Below are 18,144 nucleotides of genomic sequence, written 5' to 3'. Positions count from 1 at the left end.
AGCTGTGATACTTGCCAAAGGGGGCAGTAACTCTGCAGGGTGGCCAAACTTTTGCAGACGCCAATTTTTTTGTTTTCTGTAATTTTGAAAGTGTAAATGATGGAAATAAAATCTAACTTTTTTTGACATATTATAAGAATGTCTAATCTGTAATTTGATGCCATTTGGAGATTTTTCCATCTTTCCTTGGCTTCTTTATGCACATTAATACACATTTTTACCTGGGGTGCCCAAACTTTCGATCCCCACTGTACTCTATGTTGTGCATTACATAGTCCTAACACCGTTGTTATATACTCTAAGTTGTATTCTGGCCCATCAACTATATACTCATATTGTACATTACATAGTCCTGACCCCTGCAATATATACTCTGTGTTATACATAACATAGTCCTGACCCATGCACTGTATAAATTCTCTTGGGAACTATACAGTCCTAACGCCTTCATTATATACCGTATTTTCCCTCCATAAGATGCACCTAGGTTTTAGAGGTTGAACAACAAGAAAAAAAAATATTCTGAACCAAATGGTGTACTAAAATATTTTCCAGTGCCCATGAAATGCAGAGTGACCATTACCATAGAAAATGCAGAGTGACCATTACCATAGAAAGTATTGGCAGGGTATGGCAGAGTATTGGGAGGGTATGGCAGGGTATTGACAGGGTATTGCAGGGTATGGCAGAGTATTGGCAGGGTACGGCAGAGTATTGGCAGGGTATGGCAGGATGGCTGTGACTGCACTTGTCACAGAGCAGCGCTGTGGGCACTACAGATGCAGCCCACAGCGCTGCTGCCATCCGATCTATCCCCTCCACTGTACAGATCTGTACACAGGGGAGAGAGGAACTGGCGTCATCATGACGCCAGTTTGTTTACAAGTGATCGCTTCATCATTTGACGGAGCGATCACATTGTAAACGGCCGGAGGGTGCACCAAGATGGCCGCCGCTCCGGAGCTAGGCCGAAGCCACGGCCTTTCCTAAGGCCGAGGCAGCGGATCGCTCCGGATCGCTGCGGTGGCGGTGCTAATCGTATATTTGCACCATAAGACGCAGGCACACTTTCCCCCATATTTCTGGGGGAAAAAGGTGCATCTTATAGTCCTAAAAATACGGTACTTTATTGTACACTACATAGTCCTGACCCATCAACTATTTACCCCATGTTTTGCATTACAGACTCTTGACCCCTGCACTACATGCTGTATGTTGCGCATTACATACTCTTGACTCCTGCTCTACATATTCTATGTTGTACATGACAGAGTTCAGATCAGCCATTTTTCAGTGGGATGTGGTGGAATGGAGTTCTTCCACCTTCAGTGCTGGCCCTGTGCTTGCTGCTCACTACTGAGTTTTCTGGCTTCTGTTTATACAAGTGATACTACACTTCTAGTAGTAGCACTGAACCCTCCATGCCATGCACATGCCTAAGATTGTACAGGAGTAGACAGGGGATGCACACAGGAACGCTCGTCTGGCTGCACTACCCATTCTACTAATATAAGCTGAGGCTGCTCTTCGGCAGCTGTTCGCTATCAGTATCTGTCAAAGAAGGGGATTTTGGGGTAGGAAGAGAGCTTTATACTGGGGGAGGGGGCATTTTGGGGGGAAAAGGGGAGAGTAATTTTTTGTTTAAAGTTGTCAATAAGATATGCACTCCTAAACCCTGCACTCTGTAGGTAGCACACTCCTGACCCCTGTACACTATACGTAGAGAACTCCTGAACCCTGCACTCTGTACATAGCACACTCTACAAATCTGCACACTTTGCATAGTGCACTCCTGAATTCTGAACACTCCTGACCCCTGTACTCTTTTTGTAGAGCACTCCTGAACCCAGTACTCTGTACATAACGAACTCTTGAACCCTGTGCTCTGTACATAGTGCACCCCTGAACCCTGTGCTCTGTACATAGTGCATTCCTGAAACCTGTGCTACACAGCATGCTCCTGATCTCTGCACTCTGTACATAGTTCACTTCTGACCTCTACATTTTGTATATAGCACACTCCTAAACTCTGCACTCTGTATGTAGTACACTTCTGACCCTTGTATATGTAGAACACTCCTGAACCCTGTACTCTGTACATAGCACACTCCTAAATTCTGCACACTTTGAATAGTGCACTCCTGAACTTTGCTCTGTACGTAGAGCACTCCTGACCCTGCACTCTGTACATAGCGCACTCCTGATCCATGCACTCTGTACATAGCGCACTCCTGATCCATGCACTCTGTACATAGCGCACTCCTGATCCCTGCAATCTGTACTTAGCAAACTCCTGATCCATGCACTCTGTACTTGGCGCACTCCTGATCCATGCACTCTGTACTTGGCGCACTCCTGATCCATGCACTCTGTACTTGGCGCACTCTTGATCCATGCACTCTGTACTTGGCGCACTCCTGATCCATGCACTCTGTACTTAGCGCACTCCTGATCCATGCACTCTGTACTTAGCGCACTCCTGATCCATGCACTCTGTACTTAGCGCACTCCTGATCCATGCACTCTGTGCTTAGCGCACTCCTGATCCATGCACTCTGTATGAAGAACACTTGTTTTTTCACATTCAAAAGTACACTCTTGACCCCTGTACTCTGTATGTAGAATATTTCTGAACTCTGCGCTCTGTAGGTAGTGCACTCTTGGAGGGGGTGTTGGGAGGGCGGTTGAATTCCTGCACTTATTTTGTGAGGGGAAAAAAAAGCCCTGGTTCAGATAGTATATACTGTTAACTATTTTATCTTACACAATATGTTTTTAAGTTAAATAGGCTGGACTTCTGCCCTTTACCATCTACCTGCTGCTATATATAAACATAATATGTATTCTTTTTCCCCAAAACGTCTTTCAGGACAGCACCCCTAGAGATCATGGCTCCTCCTCCAATAGGAAACACCTCATCATCAACAGGAGGCCTCCACACAACTTTTTTTTTTTTTTTTTTGTTTCCTCCAGCCAATAGGAACACCTCTGGTGGGAGCCAGGATCTCTCAGGTCTGTCCTGGGAGACAAGAGGTTCTCACCTGAAAATCCTTTTTCTTTTTCCTGCCAGGAGTCTGTGATCCTCCCACTTGGCTCTAGCTGGATGGTTCCTGTGGGCTCTCTTTCCCCTTCCATGCTTGGGGAGAGCCTGTACTGCCTGGGAGTGCTGCCCTGTGTTTTTGACAAATGGGCCCCACTTGCCTCCCGCAATGCGGGGCAATTATTCTGGTGGCAGAGGAGAGCTCTCAGTCACGTCCTGTGCAGTGCACAGGAAGGGGCAGCACATTTGGGTCAGGCGCGCAGCATCATTTCCGGCCGCAATGCGCAGGGGGAGAGAGCAGGGTCACCTGGTGCCTTTAGACTTCCGGTTCCTGGTCGCCGCAGCAGCATCTTTGAATCCTATAACAGGTCATTCGATCAGCCACGCAACCTCAGTGCACTCTACAGTGGCGGATGCAGCAGATAAGGGGGCAAGCCAAGGCACCAGCAAGGCCAAGGTAAGGGACTGTGTTCCTGTTTACTGTGGGCCTATGGGTGTTAAGCCCACGCTTTCCTCCCCCGTGCTCCCTGGTGTATGTGTAATGCAGTGGGTAGTGGGTTAGCTCTTACTGCCCAGCATAAGGGACTCGGAAGTGGTGGAGGGGACTTGCTTGGGCACAGGGAACTGAGAGGTTATTTCCTAGTGCATGTGTTTGTTTTTTACTTGTGCTATACAGCAGCATTTTAGCGTGGTCCTTTTGTTTTTTCTTCTGTTTGTCCAGGCCAAAAGCTCTGTTCAACCAGTCAAGAGAAGGTGCCCTGCCTTCAAAGAAAAATTAAGCGAACCTTGGACAAAATCACTTTGTGCAGATTGTATTGCAGATTTAGTCAGGGATGAGTCTCCAAAAATTTGTGGCGATCTGGTTTCAACCATTAAGAATGAGCTCCGCGCCACCTTTCAAGCTTTCAGGATAAACCTGAGAGATGAGCCAGGTCCCTCAGGGGAGCCTAGAGCTCTGCAGCCATCTTCAGAATCCCAAGGGGTTTCTCGGATACAGGCGGGGGGTCCTGTCTCCCAGGATACTTCCCAAGAACTTGCTTCCCATGCTCCAGATTCAGAAGAGGAGGAAAATTAAAGTGGTTGTAAACCCTTACAGACCACTTTAATCTACAGGTAAGCCTAGATTAAGGCTTACCTGTAGGTGCACTAAATATCTCCTTAACCCACACGGTTATGTGGGGTAACAGATATTTTCCTAAAAACGGGCACCGATGTCTACAGAGCATGTGCGCCTTAGAAAATTCACTGACGGCTCCCGCGCACTTTCGCCGGAGTGACGTTAGCGATATTCTGGCCAGTCACAGCGCCGGAGCAGTGATACCCGGAAGTCACTCCAGGTATCATGGCAGCGTCGGAGGAGGACGACGAGGGTCGCTTCGGGGGCTTTCATCTCAGGTAAGTAATTCATAATGAGTTAGTATGCTATGCATACTAGCTCATTTATGCTTTTGTCCTGCAGGGTGTTTTTTTTTTTTTTTTGACAGGGTTTACTTCCTCTTTAAGCAGATGCTGCCTCCTAAGTACAAGTTGTCACTAGAAGTGGTAGGAGGACTCTTGAAAGTAATCCACACTACCTTGGAGATAGAGGAAGAAAAGAAGGAGCTCTCACTGCACGACCGCATGTTCACTGGTCTGGGAGACTCAAAAGACTGTACTTTTCCGGTCCATTCGATAATCACAGACATGATTAAAAAAAGAATGGCTGGAACCAGAGAAGAAGCCATTTTTTTTCTCGGGCCCACAAGAGAAGATTCCCATTTGAGGAAAATCCTGACTCTATCTGGAACAAGGTTCCAAAACTGTATTCTGCTTTTTCGCAGGTCTCAAAGTCAACTGACCTTGCCTTTGAAGATATGGGCACGTTAAAGGAGTCCATGGATAAGAGGATGCACCTACTTCTTAAAGTCTGGCAATCAGTTATTAACAATCTGAAGCCGGCAATGACAACATGTGTTGCCAGGAATTTAGAGCACTGGATTAACCAGATGAAGGCCCATGTTACTGCGGATTCCCCAAAACAGGATATTTTGGATTTGCAACCCTATCTGCAGCAGTGTCATATATTCCCATGTCCCATGGGCAATAAGCTTAAAAGGCTAAAAATAAAACCTATGTGGCTCATGGCCAAAGTTAAAAAAGCTATAAACTATAAGAAAAGAGCTTTTAAAAAAATATAAAAATGAAGGAACACTAGTGTTATTTAAATGTTACAAAGACTTTAACAGAATATGTAAAAAGGAAATCAAGGATGCAAAAATTCAAAACGAAAGACAGATTGCAAAAGATAGTAAGACAAACCCCAAAAAATTCTTCAAGTGTACTAATAGTAAAAAGGTCAAGTCTGAGCATGAAGGCCCTTTACAAAATAATCTGGTGTGGGTGACTGGGGACAAAGAGAAGGCTAATTTATGAAATATTTTCTTCAGCTCTGTGTATACACAGGATCATGGGGGAGCTCATGTCCATAATGGGGGTGGTAGTGACACAGCCCCAAATCCACAATGGATGAAAAGTGATATGGTCCAGAAATATTAGGACAGAATAAAGGTGGATAAAACACCTGGACCTGATGGCATCCACCCACGGATCCTAAAAGAATTGAGCTCTGTAATTTCAAAGCCATTGTATGTAATTTTTAGGGACTCATTGAATGAATGAATGAATGAAATACTTATATAGCGCACAATGCCAACTGAATCGCCTCTAGGCGCTGTGGCGAGCTTTGATCATCTGCTAAAAGAGGAAGGTCTTGAGTTTTTTCCTAAAAGCCAGGTGATTTTCTTCCAGGCGGATGTTGATTGGTAGAGCATTCCATAGCCGAGGCCCTTGGACAGCGAATCTCCGATCACCCTTGGATTTATACCGGGCTTTGGGCACGAGGAGGAGGTTTTTGTTGGCTGATCGAAGACTGCGGTTTGGTGTGTAATGATTTATTTTCTCCATTAGGTATTGCGGAGCTTCTCTATGCACGCATTTGTGGGTGAGGCAAAGGGTCTTGAACGTGATCCGATTTTTTACGGTTAGCCAATGTAAGCTCCTCAGTGAAGGAGAAATGGATTCCCAGGGTTTTTTTCCTGTTATCAGCCTTGCCGCCATGTTTTGGATCAGTTGTAATCGCGCAAGTTGATATTGTGGTAATCCTATGTAAAGCGAGTTTGCGTAGTCCAGTCGTGAATTAATGATTGTTCCAACTACCACTGCTTTGTCATTCTTTGGGATAAAAGGGATGAGTCTGCGAAGCATGCGTAGCAGATGGTGAGATCGACTGACTACAGATCCTATTTGCGCATCCATTGACATTTGTGCATCTAAAATAACCCCGAGACTCTTCGCTTTGGTCTTTGGGGAGATAGTCTGCCCAAAGATGGTTGGTGGAGACCAGGAGGTTTTGGTTGCGGGATTATGATTTGGGTGTAAGATAAGAAGCTCTGTCTTTGATTGGTTCAGCTGGAGGGAGTTGGTGGTCATCCAGTCCTCTATTGATTTGAGGCAGTTTTCAAGTTGTTGTTGGTGATCTTTTTTTCCATTGATCCGGAAATAAAGTTGCGTGTCGTTAGCGTAAGAGTGGAAGCAGAGATCTGAGCATCTGATGATTTGAAGGAGTGGGCGAATGTAAATGTTGAAGAGAACGGGTGATAACGGAGAGCCTTGAGGGACTCCGCAGGTGACTGCCCGAGTTTCGGAGAGGAATTTTCCTAGTTTCACTGTCTGTGACCGATTTCCTAGGAAGGACGCGAACCATTGGAGATCTATGTCTTGGACTCCGGCTACTTCTGTGAGGCAGACGAGTAGAGTATTGTGATCTACTGTATCAAACGCTGCACTTAGGTCTAGCAGTACGAGGAGACTCATTAATGACAGGAATAGTACAACTGGATTGGCGCAGGGCCAATGTGGTGCCTATATTTAAAAAGGGAACAAAGTCTTTACCAAGTAACTATAGGCCTGTTAGTTTAACTTCTATAGTTGGGAAGATACTGGAGAGATTAATAAAAAACCACATAGACGAGTTCTTGCAGGAAAAAAATATTTTAAGCAACAGACAGCATGGATTCATGAAAGACAGAAGTTGTCAGACAAACCTGATTTCTTTTTATGAGGTGGTAAGTAAAACCTTGGACAGAGGGGTGGCGGTGGACGTGGTATACTTGGATTTTGCTAAATCGTTTGATACAGTTCCGCACACACGGCTCATGTGTAAGGTAAAGTCTACAGGTTTGGAAATATCAGTTTGTAAATGGATAGAAAACTGGCTAAAAGACAGAATTCAGAGAGTAGTGGTTAATGATTCTTACTCTGAATGGTCTAAGGCTATCAGTGGTGTACCCCAAGGTTCAGTGCTGGGATCCTTACTTTTTAATATCTTTATAAATGATATTGGGTCTGGGATCAAAAGTACCATTTCCGTCTTTGCAGATGACACCAAGCTATGCAGTGGAATAACGTCCTTACAGGATTTCACCAATTTACAAGCCGACCTCAATGCTCTGTCTAATTGGGCGACCATGTGGTAGATGAGGTTTAATGTTGAGAAATGTAAAGTTATGCACTTGGGGGCTAAGAATATGTATGCATCATACATGATAGGGGGAGTACAATTGGGGAGGATCCATAGTGGAGAAGGATCTGGGGGTTTTGGTAGATCATAAGCTCAATAATAACATGCAATGCCAAGCTGCGGTTTCCAAAGCGAGCAAAGTCCTTTCTTGTATTAAGAGAGGTATGGACTCCAGAGAGAGATATCATTTTGCCCCCCTGTACAAATCATTAGTAAGACCTCATCTGGAATATGCCGTTCAGTTTTGGGCACCAGTTCTCAAAAAGGATATCGGGGAACTGGAGAAAGTGCAGAGAAGGGCAACCAAACTGATTAGAGGCATGGAGGAGCTCAGCTATGAGGAAAGATTAGAGGAACTGAATTTGTTCACTCTTGATAAGAGGAGATTAAGGGGGGATATGATCAACATGTACAAATACATAAGGGGTCCAAATTGTGAACTTAGTGTTGAGTTGTTCACTTTACAGTCAACAAAGAGGACAAGGAAAATGTGGAATAGACTCCCTGCAGAGGTGGTTATGGCCAGCTCAGTAGATTGCTTTAACAAAGGCCTGGATTGTTTCCTAAGTGTACACAATATAACTGGGTACTAACATTTATAGGTAAAGTTGATCTGAGGAAAATCCAATGCCTCTCGGGGGATCAGGAAGGAATTTTTCCCCTGCTTTAGCAAGATGGATCATGCTCTGCTGGGGTTTTTTGCCTTCCTCTGGATCAACTGTGGGTATAGAATTGGGTATATGGGATTGTATGATATTATTTTTATTATTATTATTATTATTTTGTGGTTGAACTAGATGGACTTGTGTCTTTTTTCAACCTGACTAACTATGTAACTATATTGTAGATGCCTCAGCAGAGTCCATACGCATGTCGGCTAGGTCCGCAGCATTAATAAACTCTGCTAGGAGGCTAAATGGCTAAAAACCTGGCCTTGGGACCCAGCATAAAAAAAACAGGCTGAGTAGCATTTCCTTTGCAGGGGATTTTCTGTTTTGTTCATAACTAGAATCCATTCTTCACCGAATGGCCGATGAATAGAAATCGTTTCCAGTCAAGAAGAAGCAGGTGCAGATCCGTAAGCATTTTTTTCGGCCTCAGAAAGGACAGCAGGAAGAAACAAAGCAGGAAAAAAGGAAGCCATGGTCTTCCCAGAAGCCCAAAAGTAGGAGTGGAGTGCTCTTCAATCCTCCTGCGACTCCTGAAAAATCGCAGTGACTTTTTCCTCCCAGTCTGAGGAAGGTTCCAGGAGTTTCTTCCACAGTGGAGAGGCATTACACCAAACCAATTTATTCTAAACATGCTCTCCCAGGGGTATGTGAGCGAATTTACGGAAGAACCTTCAAAAATATTCTTGGCGAAAAATGCCCCAAGGGAATCCAGCCAAGGCTCTCTTCATGAAGTCCCTAATCTAGCAACTGAGATCCTAGAGAGTCTTTGTTTTGGTCCCTACAAGGGAGTTCTTCCAAGGGTTCTACTCGCACGTATTCCTTGTTCAGAAACCCTCAGGAAAGTTCCGTCTCATCCCAAATCTAAAGATGCTAAATCGATCGGTAGAGTACAGAAGATTTCTTATGGATTACATTTTCTCAAGAAGCAGAGCTCTTCGGTGCCTAGCAGGAAGATAGGCAGAGCTACATATTCTATCCTTGTCTATGGTCCCTCGAAAAAGGACTCCAAACAGAATAGCGGACTTCCTCAGCAGAAATCGGGTGTACGAGGCGTGGTGTTTAGACCCGGAAATCTTCCATATGATTGTGAAGAAATGGGTGCAGCCAAAAGTGGATCTTTTTCTCTGTGAACAGAACCGAGCCATCCCTGGGGTTAGATGCTCTGGCGCACAGCTGGAATTTTCGCCTCTGTTACGCTTTTCCCCATTTTTCAGCTTATCCTTCGGGTCATAAGGAAAATCCAGAAGGAGGATATGACAGTAATCCTCATCAATCCCTTTTGGCCCAAGAGAGCTTGGTTTTCATCCCTTCTCCAGATGCAACTCGAACCATTTTGGCACCTTCTGTTGAGGTAAGACCTGCTTATACAAGGTCCCTTACTTCACCAGGAAGTAGCAAAACTAAAGCTCACAGCTTGGCCCCTGAAGAGCAGCTCCTAAGGAAGAAGGGATTTTCAGACAGGTTGGTGGCTACCCTCCTATCTAGCAGAAAGAGTGTTACCATAGCAATTTATTTCAAAGTTTGGAAAGTTTTCAACTTCTGGTGCACTGCATCCAACTGATCCTTAAAAGATATGTCTTCTATTTTGAAAATGCTGAAGGAGCGGGTAAGGGCTTATCAGTCAGTACCCTCAAAGTTCAGGCATTTTTGGAAAAATCAATCTCATCAGAAGCCCTAGTGATCAGGTTCTTCAAGGCCCTCACCTGGTCCAGACCGGTAGTGTTCAGAAGCTGTCCAAAATGGGACTTATCGGTTATTCTACAGGCCCTGACCAGGGAACCATTTGAATTTATTAATTTAGCCTCCCTGAGACGGATTACTTTGAAAACTGTTTTTTTTTTTATAGTTGGTATAACAACAGCTCGAATGATTAGTGAGCTTCAAGCTTTGTCAATCAGGCAGCCATTTTTGTTCTATCTTTTCAGACCGAATTGTTCTGAGGACAGATCCTAATTTTTTACTAAATGGTCGCTTCAGTTCAAAATCGAAGCTCAGGAGATTATACTCCCTACGTTTTGCACTAATCTATCGGGAAAGAAGGAAGAATTATTCCATACCTTGCATGTTAAGAGAGCAGTCTTAAGTTACCTGGAAGCCACTAAGGACTTTAGGCGTTCAGACGCATTATTTGTTTCATATGCTGGTAGTAAGAAAGGTAGACAAGCTAAGCTAAGAGGAACCATTGCCAGATGGTTGAGAATGGCGATCACAGAGGCCTATTCCCTTTCAGGCCAGGAGAGTCCAGTTGGTATTTTTGGCTCATTCTACAAGAGCTTTGGCGGTGAGTTGGCCAGAAAGAGCTGGTGCCACCCCCGAACAGATCTGTAAAGCAGTTACATGGATGAGTCTGACGACCTTTGCCCGCAATTATAGGTTAGACCTCCTGGTGGGCGGGGACCAGGCTTTCGGAAGGAAAGTCTTGAAGGCTGTTGTCCCACCCTAAATGGGGTAAGTCTCGATTATCGTCTCGGGTGCTGTCCTGAAAGACGTTTTGGGAAAATTCAAGTTGGACTTACTGGTAACTTGTTTTCCAATATTCTTTCAGGACAGCAATACCCCCTCCCTTTTCTTGTTGCTGTAATACTATGATATAACTGTCGCTTATGTGTTGCAGCAGGGGCTGGAGGTTCTCTATAAACAACTGAAGGAAGTTGCATGGAGGCCTCCTGTTAAAGCTTTGGCTGATGAGGTGTTTCCTGTTGGAGGAGGAGCCATGATCTATTGGGTGCTGTCCTGAAAGACTATCCGGAAAACAAGTTACTGGTAAGTCTAACTTTAATTTTTTTTACTCACATTTTCTACCAGCTGGACAATTTATATCAGATTTTTAATTTATATCTGATCAGTCCAGTCTTCATCCTGGTTGTTCTCCCCCTATCCTCACTCTCTGACCTCTGGTGGGGCTCAGCCCCACTGTTATTCATGACTAAATCATGGACTAAATAAGGAAGTGTCAATGAGTGATAGAGGGGGAGAGGACACTCGTCCTATAATCCCCTCATCACTGTCACTCCTATAAAAGACAGTTCTCGTTGTTTCCTCACTCTCTGACTAAGGTCCATGAATAAAGAAATGATCTGGTAGGAGATCAGAGGACCCATTTACTAGTTACTTTGAGGGTGGAATTGTAAGATCCTCAGAGACAAAGCTGCCTGATGTGGGCGGAGTCCTGGTTTAGGGGAACCAATCAGCCCATGTTGTTGTGCTTTTTAGGACATTTTCCCACACAATATTTGTTAAGTAATTTTTAACAAAGATATTTTTAAGATACAGAATCAATCTATATGACACAGTCTATACATGTGAAACTTATTCACGGAGATAAATGATCATACAAAGTAGTTACATTTATTGGTTGACAAAAGACAAATATTTACATGAAATATTAAAATACAGATTGCATTACTTGATCATTTTGACAATTAATGGAAACACCCTCAAACTGGGCGTAGTAGTACCTTGGACACAATTATCACCATTATCACTTCTCGGTAGAATCAATAACCTTTTGATAATTGACAATTAAACAGAATGTCTGCATTTCACACGTCCAACCATTACTATACTGCAGGTAAGTAAGTGGTTAACAATGTGAAATAAATTAGACATTTGTTTGTCAATAAAATTGGCATCTATGCAAAAAGAAATTTACAAAAAGAAAAATTTAATTTAGAGAAAAATCTAAAAGGCGGTTATTGATTCGGGAGAAATATTTTCAATAATAGAATATTCAAAAAATCAATATTTAAGAAAACATAGAAGAGATGATAAACATATACTTGTCAATATGGTATATTTACCCATTCCGATTGGCTACTAGTGTGGATTGTTGGTTACCAGGAATTTTAAGATGGCTGCCGTGGCTTTCAACCTAGATTCTCTTACAGAGGAATTACTTTGTGTGACCTCCAAGTTCCAAGGAGCAGGGATCTTCATGAATGTAAAAATGTGTATTCATGCATGGTGCATGAGTGTCAGTTGTCTGGGAGTCTTCCAGTGTCCCTTCTCAGGGGGGGTCCCTAAGCTTCCCCCTGACTCTCTCCCCCCAGCTCTCCTCCCGTTGACCATCTTTTTAGTTTCTTTAAATATCCTCTTAAACAAAAAGATCATAAAATTATACTAAGTTCTGCCCAGAGGGTATGTGTCCCTTTCCTATTGGCAGGCAGACTTAATGATCACCTTTCCCAGTAGTCTCGTGATTTTAAGGTAATAGCACCTTCAACCACCAGGTGTCTCACATGTGTTTGGTGTTTTATCTCTTTAAGTTAATATTTTTATTTCTATAATATACGTTCGTTGTTTATATATGTTCTAACGGAATGATAGTATAATATGAAATACCTTAACATAATTTTGAATAATCACTTGCATAAAATGGTGATATATATGCATATCAATGAATATCTATTAATCTTTAGTCCATTTATAAAGGACACGGGTTAGATATATATCAAACAATATCACATACAATTATTATCTATATGGATACATGTATAATTCGGGGTATCCAATCTTTGTTTATCTAAACATAGGTTAAATTCTTATACAGTTATAATCACGATTATATGTTTTTCATAATACTAATTCGTTGCTAAAACACTTCTATTTATAATCACACTTTCACACATAATCTCTCCATGACAAAGTTCCCCAGATCACTAGATACCAAACCACAATATCTTCTTGTTGACCCACAAATATTGCATACAGTTTGAATCACTTGAAGTATTTTTGAAATATGTCTGCCTGTATATTCCTCTCACACCATGTTTTGAGACATTTGTACTATAGTAAAATATCATATCCCTGCTTCTAATATACGTATATTCATGATGTAAAAATATACACAATTTTCAATGTTTCCTTGCAGCGTCTCAAATGAACTTTGAACATTCAGGACACAATCCCATTGTTTACTTTTCTAATAGAGGTGTCTTATTTGTCCTGTTGGGGTAGACCTCCACTTCGTATCTTAGTCATTGTCTCATTGACATCTGAGTCCATATTGAGGTTGACTTTAGGATATCTGTTCACTCTCTGATACAATAGGTTATTTATTTAAACCTTCCTTGAATTAAAAGTTATTGTGGCTTCAGTCTGAGTCAGCTTGAGACTTTTGTTTGTCGCAGCCCAGCCTTTCAATGGGTCATATAAATTGGTCACCTAATTCTGATGGCAGGGGAAAGTGGTCCTTTGGTATGGCTGATTTAAATTTTACCAGACTAAAACAAAAATAACAAAATATGATATTTTGAGGTATATGTTATGACAAAATCCCCCTTTTGTTCAGGTTGTCTCAATACAGGCTTGTAGAACTTTAAAAGATAGCTAATCCTTTTAACATTTGGAAAAACCTGTGAGATCTTGTACCTTGCTTTTTAAAGTTCTCCAAGAGGTCACAGTTCAATAATATCAACACTATAGTTCATCCACCTTTTTTTAGGCCTACTGAAATCTCTCATCTCCGCTAGTGAATATTAAATGTATTTCTTCATGAATTCACAACAATGTCTAGTAATAATCTTTTTCTTTCTATTTTAGTAGATGGACGGGAGATGAGGAAAACCTCAGAGGATTGTCTCACTTTGTCTCCAGACTGTAAAGTAGAAGATGAGGACATCACACAGTATAGTCCAGGAGAAAACCCGACTACCTCAAATGTCCATCCGGCACCACACAGTGTAGATGGACCATCGTATTCCTCTTATCCTGAGGAACCTCAGACTGTGAGGGACGGGGCCGTCCTTCCAACAAATAAGAAGTTTTCCTGTCCTGAGTTTGGGAAGGGTTTTTCAGAGAAGTCCAATCTTTATAATAATCAGAGATTACACACAGTTGGGAAGCCGTATTCCTGTTCTGAGTGCGGGAGATTTTTTGCATGGAAGTCCAGTCTTTACAGACATCAGACATCTCACATGAGGGTGAAGCCATATTACTGTCCTCAGTGTGGGAAACATTTTCAAGAGAAGTCCAATCTATACAGACATCAGAGATGTCACACGGGGGAGAAGCCATTTTCCTGTTCTGAGTGCGGGAAACGTTTTTTACAAAAATCAGATCTTGTCACACATCAGAGGTCTCACACGGGGGAGAAGCCGTTTTCCTGCCCTGAGTGCGGGAAATGTTTTTCAGGGAAGTCCTGTCTTTACAGACATCAGAGAACACACACAGGGGAGAAGGCCTATTCCTGTTCTGAGTGCCGGAAATGTTTTTTGGAAAAATCAGAACTTATCAAGCATCAAAGGACTCACACGGGGGAAAAGCCATTTTCATGTCCTGAGTGCGGGAAATCTTTTTCACAGGTGTTCAACCTTTACAGACATCAGAAATCTCACACGGAGAAGAAGCCACTTTCCTGTCCTGAGTGAGGGAATTGTTCCTCGCTGAAGTCCTGTCTTCCTGTACATCAGGGATCCCACACAACCCTCAAGGTGTATTAGTGCCTTGAGTGCAGGAAATGTCTTCTATATGAATGTTGCTGGACATCACAGCTCTCATGTGGGGAAGAAGCACACCCTGATATACACCTCAGATATACTCCATGGCTGATCTTCATCATGTAGGAAATGGTTCACGGGGCAACCACAGTAGTGGTTAGAACTTCCACCTAGCGGCACTAGGGTTGCCAGTTCGAACCCCAACACTACCTGCCTGGAGTTTGCATGTTCTCCCTGTGCCTGCGTGGGTTTCCTCTGTGTACTCCGGGTTTCCTCCCATGCTGGCAGGTTAATTGGATCCTGTCTAAATTTGCCCTAGTGTGTATATGTATGAGTGTGAGTTAGGGGACCTTAGATTGTAAGCTCCTTGAGGGCAGGAACTGATGTGAATGTACAATGTATATATGAACCCCTTCGTAAATTGGCAGCTCTATAGAAGTACTTGTAATAAATAATAATAATAAGGAGATCAGAGTTCCCCAAAGACATGGATGAAGAAGTGTTGGTCAGTGATGGCAGTAGAAAAATAAAAATATAATCATTACCTTTTGTTAGTTGAGTACATTTTTGTGATGTAAGCTTTTACAAACACTTGAGGTCTAAAAAGAAAACATATATTGTAACAAGAATTTGCAGAGCCATAGCAAATGTTAGTTGTATTTTTTTTTTTTTTCATACAATGATTGATTTCCTTTGATCATTAGCTCCATCTAATGACCATAATATGGTATCAAACAATTTTTCACGATTTAAGTATTTCAGGAAAACTACCACATTATGACCACTAGATGGAGTTTACAATCATAGGAAATCACTATGTTAATTAAATTATGGGCAGAATTTATAACAGCTGGATGCTTGTCACACTCATCCAACATTTTCTTTTCTGAATTATTTGTTTTGTCAAGCATGGTTTCATACTAAAATAACGGAGATCCTACACCTGCACTTATGAGTACAGTGGACTTTGAAGAACATCAGCTAATAAAACCAACAATCATAAAGCTATCACTGAAAGCTTTATATCCGTGGTCCCCAACCTTTTTGGCATCAGGGTCTGTGTGGAAGAAAATTGTGGCAAGGCCCGGGGGTGGTGGGGCAATGGCTGGTGTTAGCGCAGCAATCATCATGGCACCATGGGTGATATTGTGTCAGGATGATTGAAGCTCATTATTTCTTATATTACATTGTAATATATAATGCAGAGCCAGCGGGAGCCCTGAGCATGTCACTTGCCACTGTCGCCTGGCACCAGATGCAGTTTGATTCTTGCCACGTCACCTGCCTACAGATGCAGCTTGTCACTTGCCACCAGATGCAGGTTGTTCCTTGCCTCATCACCTGCCACCAGATGCAGCGTGTCACTTGCCTCATCACCTGCCTTCAGATGCAGCTTGTCTCTTGCCACCAGATGCAGCTTGTTCCTTGCCTCATCACTTGCCACCAGATGCAGCTTGTCACTTGCCACCAGATGCAGCTTGTCACTTGCCACCAGATGCAGCTTGTCACTTGCCACCAGATGCAGCTTGTCACTTGCCTCATCGCCTGCCTTCAGATGCAGCTTGCCACTAGATGCAGCTTGTCCCTTGCCACCAGATGTAGCTTTTCACTTGCCTCATCACCTGCCACCAGATGCAGCTTGTCACTTGCCTCAACAGCCTGCCTTCAGATGTAGCTTGTCTCTTGTCACCAGATGCAGATTGTCACTTGCCTCATCACCTGCCTTCAAATGCAGCTTGTCACTTGCCTCATCACCTGCCTTCAGATGCAGCTTGTCACTTGCCACCAGATGCAGGTTGTCACTTGCCTCAACACCTGCCTTCAGATGTAGCTTGTCTCTTGCCACCAGATGCAGCTTGTCACTTGTCTCATCACCTGCCACCAGATGCAGCTGGTCACTTGCCACCAGCTGCAGCTTATCACCTGCCACCAGCTGCAGCTTATCACCTGCCACCAGATGCAGCTTGTAACTTGCCTCAACACCTGCCTTCAGATGTAACTTGTCTCTTGCCACCAGATGCAGCTTGTCTCTTGCCACCAGATGCAGCTTGTTACCTGCCTTCAGATGCAGCTTGTCACTTGCCACCAGATGCAGATTGTCACTTGCCTCATCATCTGCCTTCAGATGCAGCTTGTCACTTGCCACCAGATGCAGCTTGTCATTTGTCACCAGATTCACCTGGTCTCTTGCCACCAGATGCAGCTTGTCACTTGCCTCATCACCTGCCTTCTGATGCAGCTCGTCAGTTGCCACCAGATGCAGCTTGTCACTTGCCTCGTCACCTGCCACCAGAGGCAGCTTGTCACTTTCCACCAGATGCAGCTTGTCACTTGCCTCATCACCTGCCTTCAGATGCAGCTCGTCACTTGCCACCAGATGCAGCTTGTCACTTGCCTCGTCACCTGCCACCAGATGCAGCTTGTCAATTGCCACCAGATGCAGCTTGTCACTTGCTTCATCACCTGCCTTCAGATGCAGCTTGTCACTTGCCTCATCACCTACCTTTAGATGCAGCCTGTCACTTGCCATGTCCCCTGCCACCCACCAGATGTAGACTATCACTTGCCACATCACCTGCCACCAGATGCGAATTGTCACTTGCCAGGCCATCTGCTATCAGATGTGGACTGTCACTGCACTGGTGGCAGCACTGGTCCATTGAGCACATGGTGATGTGGGGCTGCCAGTGAGAGATGTCATCTCTCTGCTCCCTGACGCACCTCTGACATTGAAGCAGCCTGGCTGCGAGGGCAGAACAACAGTGATGCGGGGCGGGTGGTGAGAGATATCATCTTTCTGCTTACCCACCGCACATCTGACCGTGCTGCCTGCATTGCCCGGCTGAAGATCTTCAGGTCAGTGTAAAGCAATACACTGGAAATAATAATAATGGGCAGCTTTCACACTGATGTGCTGCGGTTTCCCCCACACCGCGGGTGCAGTGCAGTGTACCTGCAGCTTTCCTGGGTTAGCTGCGCTTAGCCATGGACTTCTATTATATCCTATGGGTTTGGTGCACTTTCTGAGTGCAGGAGTTTTGGTGAGCTTTCAGAAAGTGTGCCACATCTGCAGGATATAATAGAAGTCTGACAGTGCAGCTAGCTCAGGAAAGTTGCCGATGCAATGCAGGTAAACCGCAGCACATCAGTGTGAAAGCAGCCCTATAGGGGGCTCAGAAAAGTGAAGCCCCCATACACACCATCAGATATTCTGCTGAGTTTTTCCTTCAGATTTACCAAAACCATGTAGTGCAAGGGCCTGTCTGATTGCATACACATTGAAACTCCAAAGGTCTGACCTCATATTATATGGTTTTGGTAAATCTGAAGGAAAAATTCAGCAGAAAATCTGATAGAGTGTATGGGGCTTGAGGGTTCATTTGCAGTTTGGGGGTGGTAAAACTCCATAATTAAGATGTGTTTGCTGAGCTTTATGTC

The 18,144-nt window shown here is 43.7% G+C and overlaps 1 protein-coding gene across 1 annotated transcript in view; it reads left to right on the top strand.

Annotated features, from left to right (window-relative positions):
- The window catches only part of LOC143986846 (uncharacterized), a 124,695-nt gene extending 109,445 nt beyond the window's left edge, over positions 1–15,250 (top strand). Inside the window, exon 26 of the mRNA XM_077485255.1 lies at positions 13,811–15,250. Coding sequence (XP_077341381.1) covers positions 13,811–14,637 — 827 coding nt within the window. The 3' untranslated portion in view covers positions 14,638–15,250. The remainder of the gene's footprint in view (positions 1–13,810) is intronic.
- Positions 15,251–18,144: the final 2,894 nt, after the last annotated feature.

This window comes from Lithobates pipiens, unplaced genomic scaffold (genome assembly GCF_037356315.1).
Source record: "Lithobates pipiens isolate NorthernLeopardFrog02 unplaced genomic scaffold, aLitPip1_a1.2 Scaffold_18, whole genome shotgun sequence".
NCBI lineage: Eukaryota > Metazoa > Chordata > Amphibia > Anura > Ranidae > Lithobates > Lithobates pipiens.
The sequence above is the reverse complement of the archived record's forward strand: the minus strand, read 5'-3'. Positions and strand labels throughout refer to the sequence as shown.